Source organism: Macaca fascicularis, chromosome 2 (genome assembly GCF_037993035.2).
Source record: "Macaca fascicularis isolate 582-1 chromosome 2, T2T-MFA8v1.1".
NCBI classification, from domain to species: Eukaryota; Metazoa; Chordata; class Mammalia; order Primates; family Cercopithecidae; genus Macaca; species Macaca fascicularis.
Window position 1 is genome coordinate 101,521,511 of NC_088376.1, and position 12,172 is coordinate 101,533,682.

The following is a 12,172-nucleotide window of genomic DNA, read 5'->3' on the forward strand; positions in this document are numbered from 1 at the left end:
GGAGAGGGAAGGGAGACAGGAGAGGGGAAGGGAGACAGGAGAGGGGAAGGGAGACAGGAAAGGAAAGCTTGACAACTAAGGGTGAGTTATCAAGCCTGTTGCCACTGGTAGCAACCCACCCTAATTCCACTGGGGAAGCTCGTAGCTTGGTGGTGGCCCACAGAAGGGTGAGAACTTGAGGGTATTTCAACACCAGCTCCTGTCAGGCACCATTTGAGGGCTGCTGCCCGGGTGGTTCAATTTTCTGGTGCTTCCAGCTTGCCATAAACAGGTGCAAAGTAGTCTGGATACTAACGAAAACTCTCAGGTAACAAGATGCAGATGGCATTTGGAAGTCAGACTAGGGTGCACTATTGTGGTAAGAGCTGAAGGGATGGCCGGGCATGGTGGCTCACACCTGTATGAGGTGGGTGGATCACCTGAGGTCAAGTTCGAGAGCAGCCTGGTCAACATGACGAAATCCCATCTCTACTAAAAATACAAAAATTAGCCAGGTGTCGTGGTGGATGCCTGTAATCCCAGCTACCAGGAGGCTGAGGTAGGAGAATTGCTTGAATCTGGGAGGTGGAGGTTGCAGTGAGCTGAGATTGTGCCACTACACTCCAGCCTGGGCAACAGAGCGAGACTGTCTCAAAACAAAACGAAACAAAACAAAAAACTGAAGGGATGATTAATAGAGCATTCGTAGTGTCTGCTATACCTGGGTACCCTAGAACCTAGAGAACGTAGAGCTTGAGGCAAGAGCGTATGTGCTATTATTTTTTCAAGAAGTGTACTTTCAGGAAGCAGAGGTAGGGGAAAGATGAGTGAAGGGAGAAGGAAGAGTAAGTCAGTTCAAGGGTGCATTTTGAAGTTGGCCACCCTTGGTGCAAGTACAGTTGGTTGCTTGTTCTCCTAAAGCTGTTTCCCAGGAGGATGTATCAATAACTGCATTCCAGGGCCATCCATCTAAAGGAAGGATGGGCGGACCCTTCAGCTTCTGTATCTCATTGGAAAAAAGGTTTGCTTCATGGCACATTAATTCCCACAGACTTCTGAGCTGTGCATGTGTGGGTACCAGGTAGGTCCCACAGGCCCTCACACCTCCAAGGCAAGGGGCAATCCAAGAGTGGGAAGTGATAGGCACCCAGTATGAGCAGGAGGTAAGGGACCATGGGGTTGTACCTGTGGGCAGTTGGTTATAACCCAGATGTGTTTGATCAGCCCAGTGACAGCTGGGGTGGAAAAAGTGACCAAGGGCCTCAAGGACACACAAGGTGAAGAAGATTTGAGGTGCTGCGTAAGATATGCCTAATGCATTTGGATTCTACCTTTGTTTAATAAATATGCACATATAAAAAACACAGACAAACACAATCACATACACAAAAAGACAACAGCTATCTCTTGGTGAGATCCAGCTGAATTTTACTTCCATATTCTCTGATATGTGTTTAAAGCTTTCTACAATAAAGATATTTTAATTTTTTAATGGAGGCTGGGCACAGTGGCTTATGCCTTTAATCTCAGCATTTTGTGAGGCCAAGGCAGGAGGATTGCTTGAGCCCAGAAGTTCAAGACCAACCTGGGCAACAGAGTGAGACAGTCATCTCTAAAAAAATTCAAAAAAAAAAAATAGCCAGGCATGATAGCAGTCACCTGTAGTCCTATCTACTCGGGAGGCTGCAGAAGGAGGATCACCTAAGCCCTGGAGGTCAAGGTTGCAGTAAGCTATGATTACACCACTGCATTCCAGCTGGGTAGCAGAGCAAGACCCTGTCTCTTAAATTTTTTTTTTTAACTTTTATAATGGGAAAACCATTGTAGACAGTTTTAGGAAGGAAAGCAGAACAGTAGGCATCTTTTTCAAAGTAAAAGAACAAAAAAGGCAAAAAATATTTCATGTTTACTTTATGGACAAAGACAAGATAGTCCTTCAATAAAAGGCTGAATTTATTTATTTATTTATTTATTTATTTATTTTTTGAGAAAGAGTCTTGCTGCATCGCCCAGGCTGGAATGCAGTGGCGTGATCTCAGCTCACTGCAACCTCTGCCTCCTGGGTTCAAGTGGTTCTCCAGCCTCAGCCTCCCGAGTAGCTGGGACTACAGGCATGTGCCACTGTGTCTGGCTGATTTTTACATTTTTAGTACAGACGAGGTTTCATCGTGTTGACCAGGCGGGTCTTCAACTCCTGACCTCAGGTGATCTGCCAACCTCAGCCTCCCAAAGTTCTGGGATTACGGACGTGAGCCACCATGCCCGACCTGGCTGAGTGTTTTAAGTTATTTATAAAAGTAGAACAAGTTGCTCTTTATGATTATTGTTATTATTTTTGAGATGGAGTCTCATTCTGTTGCCTGGGCTGGAGTGCCGTGGCATGATATCAGCTCACTGGGACCTTCGCCTCCCGGGTTCAAGCGATTCTGCCTTGGCCTCCCTAGTAGCTGGGATTACAGGGGTGCATCACTACGCCCGGCAAATTTTTGTATTTTTAGTAGAGATGGGGTTTCACCATGTTGACCAGGCTGGTCTCGAACTCCTGACCTCAGGTGATTCACCCACCTAGGCCTCCCAAAGTGCTGGGATTACAAGTGTGAGCCACTGCACCCAGCCACAAATTGCTCTTTAAATGTGAGAAATGTTCTGGCATGGTGGCTCACACCTGTAATCCCAGCACTTTGGGAGGCTGAGGCGGGCGGATCACTTGAGGTCAGGAGTTTGAGATCATGCTGGTGGATGTGGTGAAACCTCATCTCTACTTACTTATTTTTTGAGATGGAGTTTCATTCTTGTTGCCCAGGCCGGAGTGCAATGGCGCAATCACGGCTCACCGCAACCTCCGCCTCCCGAGTTCAAGTGATTCTCCTGCCTCAGCCTCCTGAGTAGCTGGAAATTACCAGCATGCGCCACTACACCCAGCTAATTTTGTATTTTTAGTATAGATAGGGTTTCTCCATGTTGGTCAGGCTGGTTTTGAATATGGGGATTTATATCCTCTTCCTTTCTGGATATTAGAAAGAATATCACACGGGAGTTTGCCCTTTCTTTGATCTCTGGAGTCATGTCATCCTCTCCTGTTTTGAATGGCAAGAACAATATCTCGGGGGATGTACACCCCCTGCCATATTGGGAGTAATATTACGCTCTCCCCCACTTGATATTAGGAACAAAATTCCAGCATGGATGTACAGCTCCTACTCTGGAAAGTCACACTGTCCTCTCCCTTCCTGGATTTTAGGAACAATATCACAGGGTGGGTATACACAGCCTGCGATTTTGAAAGTAATATCATCCTTTCCCCCTCCAGATATTAGCAACACTATCGCAGAAGTGTTGCTCACTCTCTGCGACACTGGGAGTATATCATTTTCGCCTTCCCTGAATATTAGGAGCAATATCACCGGGTGGATATACACCCACTCTTCTCTTGGGAGTAATGTCATACTCTACCCCCTGGATATTAGGAGCAGTATCACAAAGTGGGTGTACACCCATGGTGATATTGGGGGTAATATCATGCTCTCCCTCCCTGGATATTAGGAACAATATCACAGGTGGGTGTACACCCCCTGCAGTACGAAGAATAATATTATCTTCTCTTCCTTTAGCTCTTGAGAACAATATCACATGGCGGGAGGGACACCCCCTGCACTATTGGGAGTAATATCATTCTCTCTTATTCTGGATAGTAGGAACAGTATCACAGGCGGGATGGACAACCCCTGTGATGTTGAGAGTAATATCCTCTCCCAACGTGGATATTAGGAACCATATCACAGGGGGCATGTACACTTCTTCAGTATTGGTAGCGATATCATCCTCTCCTCCCTGGGTATAAGAAACAATGTGACAGGCGGGGTGGACACCCCCCGCGACTTGGGGAGTAATATCCCTCCCTGGATATTAGGATCCATGGTGGACACACAGTGTGTTTACGATTTTGTGAGTAATATCATCTCCCGCTCTAGACATTATGAACAGTATCAAAGACGGGTGTACACCCTTTGCCATATAGGGAGGAATATCATCCTTGCCCCACCTGGATATTAGGAACAATATCAAAGGAGTGTTTATAACCCCTGTGATATTGGGAGTCATATCATCCTCTCCCAGGTGGAAATTAGGAACAGTATCACTGGGGGCGTGTACACCCCCTGCGATATTGAAAGTAATATCATCCTCTTCCCTCCTGGATCACAGGAACAACATCACGGGGGGTGTATACTCTCTGCGATGATACTAGTGGCAATATATGTACACACCCACTGTGATATTGTTCCGAATATCCAGAGGGGGAGAAAATGATATTACTCCCAGTATCACAGGGAGTGTACATCCTCCTGTGATATTGTTTCTTATATTCGGGGGAGAGGATGATATTACTCCCAATATCGCAGGGGTTGTACACACCTCCTGCAATATTGTTCCTAATATCCTGTAGGGGAGAGCATAATATTACTCTCAATATCGCAGGGGGTGTACACCTCCTTTGTAATATTATTCTTAATATCCATGATGGGAGAGGATAGTATGACTCCCAATATCGCAAGAAGTGTGCAGCCACCTGTGATATAGTTCCTAACATCTAGGTGGGGAGAGGATGATATTACTGCCCATATCACACGAGTTGTAAAACCCCTTCGATACTTTGTCTACAATCCTGCGGGGAGAGGATGATATTACTCCCAATATCGAAGAAGGTGTACACCCCCCTGTGACATTATGCCCAATATCCACGTTGGGAGACGATGACAATACGCCCAATATCGCAGGGGATGTACACCCACCTTGGGATACTGTTCCTTATATCGGGGTGGGGGGAGAAGATGCTATTGCTCCCAATAACACAGGGGTTGTGGCTGTACACTCCTCCTGTGATACTGTTCTTAATATCCTAGAGAAGAGAGGATGATATTACACCCAATATCGCAGGGGGTGTACACCCACCCAGTGATATTGTTCTTAATGTACTCCACCTCCCACCAGCAGGGATATCATTCCTAATATCCAGGGGAAGAGAGGATAACATTATTCCCAATATCGCAGGGGAGTATACAAGCCCCAGTGATGATGTTCCTAGTATCCAAAGGTAGAGACGATAATATTACTGGCCATATCGCAGGGGGTGTACACCCTTCTGTGATATTGCTTTTGACATTCAGTGGTGGAGGGGATAACATTAATCCCAATATCGCAGAAGGTGTACAGACCCCTGTGATGTAGTTGCTACTGTACAGGGAAAAGAGAAGAATATTGTTCTCAATAACGCAGGGGGTGTAACCACCCTGCCCCCCGTATATTGTTCCTAAAATGCAGCGGGGTGGAGGCTGATAGTACTCCCAATATCCCAGAAGGTGCACACACACCTGTGATATAGTTCCTAATATCCAGCGGGAAAGAGGCTGATTTTACTTTCAATATCGCAGTGGGTGTACACCGCCCCCAAAGCCGGGGTATCCTTCTTAATATTCAGGCAGGAAGAAGATGACATGGCTGACAATATCAAAGGAGGTGAACACCTCTTCTGTGATATGGTTCCTGATATCCAGGGGGTGAGTGGATGATATTACTCAGTAGGAACCGTACAGCCACCCTGGGATTTTGTCCTTAATAACCACAAGGGAGAGGTGGTATTACTACCAATATTGCGAGGGGTGTACACCCCTCCTGTGATATTGTTTCTGATATCCAGGAAAGGAGAAGATGGTATTACTACCAATATTGAAGAGATGTACAGCCCCCATGGGATATTGTTTTAAAGATACAGGTTGAAAGAGGATGAGATTCCATCCAATATAACAAGGGGTATACACCCCGCCTGTGATATGAATCGTAAAACCTAGAAGAAGAGAGAATGACATTGCTTCCAAAAATACACGGGGTGTACACCCACCCTGTGATATTGTTCCTGTCATCAAAAGGAAGAGATGATGATACTACTCTCACTACCGGAGAAGGTACACACCCCCCTGTGATATTGTTCCTCATAACTTGTGGGGGGGAGCATGATATTACTACCAATATGACAGTGGCTTGACACCCAGTCTGTGATACTGCTCCTAGTTTCCAGTAGGTAAAGTATGATGTTCCTGCCAAGAGAGTAGTGGGTGTACAGCCGCCCTGTGATATTTCTCCGAATATTCAGGGAAACACAGGACGACATTACCCCAAATCTCCCAAAAAGTGTACACCCATTGTGTGACATGGTTCCTAATATCCGGAGGTGCAGAGGATGGTATTCGTTTTCCTATCGCAAGCTGTGAACACACAACCTGTGAAATTGTTCCTAATATCCTGAACAAAAGAGACTGCTAATAATGGACACACATTGCAGGGGGGAGTAATTGGCTATTACAATCCACATCGCAGGGGGGTGAGGCACCCTCTGCGATATGGGGAGTAATAGCAACCCCCTCTCTCCCCCTGGCTATTATGATCCACATCGCACGGCAGTTCAGGACACCAGCCCTGCCCCAACCTCCTTTCTAAACAGATGTCATCCCTTTTTCTCCATGATCCAGTCACCTACTACCAGGCCCCAGCTCCCACACTGGGGATTACAGTTAAACATGAGATTTGGATGGGACACAGATCCAAACCACATCATTTACCATCACCAGTAATAAGTCATACTGATATGTACTTCCAAGTGTGATGTGATGAGAGGGGCACTTCATCTGTATAGAATTCTTGTCAAGGATTCCTAACCCTGGTATAATCATGAGAAAACATCAAAGAAGCCCAAATTGTGAAACAGTCTACAAAATATACACCACAGCAGTGCTCTTCAAAAGTTATAAAGTCATGAAAAAACAAGGAAAGGCAGAGGGACTCTCAGAGACTGGAGGAAACTAAGGCGATATCAAGTCTAAGTACAACATAGTAACCTGCTTTGGATCCTGGAACAGAAAAAGGGCATTATTGGAAAAACTGATGAAATCTGAACTTTGGTTAATAGTGTACCCATTTCAATAACTTAAGTATTGATAAATGTACCATGATTATGTAAAATATTAAGATTGGAATATAAAAGGAAGTGGTACCTTCTGTGTAACACTTCTGTAAATCTAAAATTATTTCAAAATACAAAGCTTAAAAAATTACTGTAATTTACATGCTCTGTCATTTCCTCTTCTGCTTCTTTTGGAGAATTATGATTTTCCTCCCTCATAAAGAATCCACTTAAAATCAGTACTGATTGGCTCTGAATTCTGTGAGCTATTTATTTTTCTTATGTAAAAGAAAGTATTTACAATCCTCATCAATCTAATCATCATATTTTAAAACCTGTGATAATATAGTTTTGGTTCCATGATTTCAGAATACCATATTATTTGGTTGAAAAATCTGAATGTTATAGAGTTCTTGATCCATTAAATAATTTGAATATGTAATTAAATTCAAGTCTCATATTTCAAATTATTCTAATTTACAATAGAAGGTAAGTTGTTTTGCCTTTTAATAATGATAAAAATCAGATTAAACTAATATTATGCTAGGAGGTTTAGTATTTATATTTTATATTCCACAATGTTCAAAAAAGTATTGAGTTAGGTTACAATAAAAATACACACATAGCTATTTAAAAGCCTTGTTCCAGAAAAATAGTTAAGAACACGGAAAGGTAAGTGTTACACTTCTAAAAATTATACAAAAATTTTTACAATATTTTCATAGTTTTATAAAAGGGAATATATACTCTCTCTATATATAGGTATATAATCTGGAAGAATATATATCAGAGTTTTTAGCAGAATAGTCATCTTTGGGTTCTGGTCTTTAAAATTTTTCTCTGCCCTTTTCTGCATTTTCAAAAGTATGTACAAGGAATTTTCAGTACTTTTGCAATTAGAAAAGCAATAAATATTAAAAAAAACATACATGCACATATATAATATGATTGTTAAAGTTGGAAATAGCACAGAGAAAAGAAAGTCAACATATATTGTTTTCCTCAATAAATGAATCTAAAATTTATAAGATTTGTTCACTTCCTGAGATTTATAAAATGGTTCTAAATTATTCATGCTTTGTGTTTTAACTTATATACACACTTTCCAACACAGATGCAGACTTCATATATGTCTCCGTTAACAGAAAAGACTTATGTCCCATACTTAGGACAATGAATTCTCAAAGAAATTGTGCTTTTACGTTTTTGTAGATGACTAGCCATTATACTGCAGAATAACATTCCATTTAACCAGTATCATAGAGATAATGCAGAATTTTAAAAACTTAAGCTTAAACCTGTAAGAATAAAAACTTACATTTTAATTATTTAGAATGAAAACATTTGCACAATACTTTCCCAACTTAAGTCCTATTTGATTCAGGGTTAGATTTATGAATCTCAAATATTGAATTAAGCTGTGATGCATTGACACATTGTTAAGTGCATTATATTATCACTTATTAAAATCAAATACTTTCAGATCGTACAGAAGAAATATAAAGAAGACAAGATCTGGCCTACTCTCTAAATTGTCTAGCAGCTCTTACTCTCACTGGCCATTGTGTCCACATGTAATTTACCATGATACGGTTCACCTAATTGTTGGAGCCTGCATGCAACTCTGCTTGTCCTATCATATAACGTTCATGGATTTCACTATAGACCTTTTGGCCTTTTTATTTCTTTTTTTAAGCCAACTTCTAGTTCAAAGCTACAGATGATCAGAGGTCTTACCTGGGTTAAGTGGGGGCATTACTGTATTTTTATAGCTAACTTAATAAAAAAAAAACAACCCAATGATTTGAGACTAGTGCTTACTTGTGATCTAAAATCAAATTTCTTACACTTTTGACAAATCTCTATTGCAGAAGGCTATAGTTGAAGCATGTGTAGTGAAGCTTTTATTAGACACTATGTGGCTCTTTCATGGCAAGGCACTTGCCTCTCTTGTTGAGACAATAATTATACTTATGCCATAAGATTTTGAGGGGATTAAATGGAATGTATGTAAAGTGCTTAACACAGTGCCTGGAGCATAACAAGAGCATAATTCTTATTTGAGAAAGGAAGATAAGGCCAATGTGGATGGAGAGTAAGGCAGAGTGCTGTGCCATTAGAGGAAGGAAAGTGGGTAAGGGCCAAGTCAGGCTGTGCTAGGATTTGGGACTTCATTTGGGAGAAAAGTGAGAATTACTGAAGGGTTTTAAGCAAGGAATGGTATGATCATATTTGAATTTTGAAAAGAATATTCAGGCTGCTCTTTGGAGATTGAATACCAGAAGAGCAGGTGTACATGTCTTTTCTCTGGTCTGTATGTTTATGAGTTGAGCATCTTTGATTTAAACCAGTGGTTTAAAATCCTTCCCATAAGCACATATGTGGAGTCTTAGCGTCCGACTTTTATTTTGACATAGTAATAGCACACTTGAAAGGTATGTAGCTCTTAGGTTCTAAGTATTTTTTGACCAAACTTGTGAATGCAGGGAAACCTACATAGGGAATAGGCAGAATGCCAAGGAGCAGACTAGACTTCAACGTGGCCTCCTGGATTTTCAGGTATCACTTGCCTTTTACGTGGAAGCTTTGCTCCCTCTTCAGGTGTTATTACTTTAGTCCCAGATAATATAGGACAACTCTGTGGCATAGTTGCTACCATTTGCCTATTCCCCTACTCATCCTGGATTTTTCCCACTCCTTGGAGTGCCAGAATCCTTACTGTAGCACTACATGTAGCTATCAAATTGTTAGAGTTGGCAGTAGCATTGGGACTTACTAACATTTCTGATCCAGACACTTGGCTTATCATTGTCATCTATGTGATCTCATCTCACTCTGCCTTAGTTTCTGTATGGGTCTTAGCTATTGGATCTTTATCTGATTGCAGCTACCATAAATGCTTTGGCCTTTACCATATTTTGGTGTGCATCCCTTGGCTCACTTCTTGTAGACATAAAGGGCTTACTTTTCTTCCTGTCTGGATCTGGGATCTTCGTTTGGTCTTTCCTCTCGCCTCCTTGCTTGATCTGATTCATTTCTTTGTATCATTGCCCACTACTAAGTTGATCATACCCAGTTCATCCTGAACATCTTTCTTCAGCAGTAAATATATAGGGGAGAAACTGAAATATTAATGAATGAAATAATATGTTGTCTGAGATTTGCTTTTAGAGACCCTAGGAAAACTAATAAAAAAGTGGTAGAAGCCTAGGTGAATGAACAATGACCCAATGTTGATATTTTGTAAAGCTGGGTGATGTCTACATTATTCTATTCTATTCTATGTGTATATGAATATAATCCGTAAGAAAAAAAAAGAGAAACACGTAGAGATTAGAACATATTAACTTTCAGTCAAGTAGAGGTCCTAAGGATGGAGGTATGAGAAAAAACAATATGTGATAGCCAAAAAAAGGGTGCTCTGTGTTATCTGGACATATTAGGCCAATCATTTTCTATTCTAATACATTGTCCCCTTCGGAGCGATTCCTTACAGACGTCACTCCTTCATTGTCCTTGATCTTGCTATTCTGATCATAGTTGTTTGACCCAGGGAGGGATTTTTAAACAAAGGCTTCTATCTGTGTGGCAATGTCTCAGTATTGGTGCTATTGACAGTTTGGACTGGATAATTCTCGGTGCTGTTGACATTGCATCGTAGGATGTTTAGCAGCATTCCTGGCTACCCACTAGATGCTAGTAGCACTACCTCTGCTCCCAAGTTGTGATAACCAAAAATATCTCCAAACATTGCCTCATGTCCCCTGGGGACATTTAGTAGTTCCCCAGTTGTGAACTACTAAAGTATAGAGATATGAAACTTTAGCTAGGCTCTATCCTTGTGGATGCTTGTTACTTGTGGGCATTTAGATGACATTTTTTTGGTTTATTATTATATATTTGTTTGCTTTTAACTTTTTTAAATTTCCATAGATTATTGGGGAACAGGTGGTGTTTGGTTACAAATAAGTTCTTTAGTGGTGATTTGTGAGATTTTGGTGCACCCATCACCCAAACAATGTGCATTGAACCCTATTTGTTGTGTTTTATCCCTCACCCCTTCCCACCCTTTCCCCTTGAGTCCCCAAAGTGCATTGTGTCATTTTTATGCCTTTGCATCCTCATAGCTTAGCTGCCACTTATAAGTGTGAACATACGATGTTTGGTTTTCCATTCCTGAGTTACTTCACTTAGAATAATAGTCTCCAGTCTCATCCAGGTTGCTGCAAATGCCATTAATTCATTCATTTTTATGGCTGAGTAGTATTCCATTGTATATATACAGTTTCTCTATCCACTCTTTGATTGATGGACATTTGGGTTGGTTTCATGTTTTTGCAGTTGCAAATTGTGCTGCTATAAACATGCATGTGCAAGTATCTTTTTCATTTAATGACTTTTTCTCTGGGTAGATACCCAGTAGTGAGATTGCTGGATCAGATGGTAGTTCTACTTCTAGTTTTTAAAGAAATCTCCACACTGTTTTCCATAGTGATTATACTAGTTTACATTCCCATCAGCAGTGTAGACGTGTTCCCTGTTCACCGCATCCATGCCAACATCTACTATTTTTTTATTTTTTTGATTATGGCCATTATTACAGGAGTAATGTGATATTGCATTATGATTTTGATTTTGATTTCCCTGATCGTTGGTAATGTTGAGCATTTTTTCATTTTTTTGGGACATTTGTATATCTTCTTTTGAGAATTGTCTGTTCATGTCCTTAGCCCGCTTTTTGATGAGATAGTTTTTTTGTTGCTGATTTGTTTGAGTTCATTGTAGATTCTGGATGTTAGTCCTTTGTCAGGTGTATAGATTGTGAAGATTTTCTCCCACTCTGTGGGTTTTCTGTTTACTCTGCTGACTGTTCCTTTTGCCATGAAAAAGCTCTTTAGTTTAATTAAGTACCACCTATTTGTCTTTGTTTTTATTGTATTTGCTTTTGGGTTCTTGGTCATGAACTCTTTGCCTAAGCCAATGTCTAGAAGGGTTTTTCCAATGTTATCTTCTAGGATTTTTATGGTTTCAGGTCTTAGGTTTAAGTTCTTAATCTATCTTGAGTTGATTTCTAGAAGGTGGGAAATGAGGATCCAATTTCATTCTCCTACATATGGCTAGGCAACCGTCTCAGCACCATTTGTTGAAAAGGGTGTCCTTTCCCCTCTTTATGTTTTTGTTTGCTTTTTCAAAGAATCAGTTGACTGTAAGTATTTGGGTTAATTTCTGGGTTCTCTA

General features: G+C 41.0%; 1 protein-coding gene across 1 annotated transcript in view; it reads left to right on the plus strand.

Moving 5' to 3' along the window:
* The first annotated feature begins 1,152 nt into the window (after positions 1 to 1,152).
* LOC123571608 (rho GTPase-activating protein 7-like) overlaps positions 1,153 to 12,172 on the plus strand; it is a 32,045-nt gene continuing 21,025 nt past the window's right edge. Inside the window, 2 exon segments of the mRNA XM_074033698.1 lie at positions 1,153 to 1,228; positions 3,290 to 3,490. Of these exon segments, the coding sequence (XP_073889799.1) occupies positions 1,153 to 1,228; positions 3,290 to 3,490 (277 nt within the window).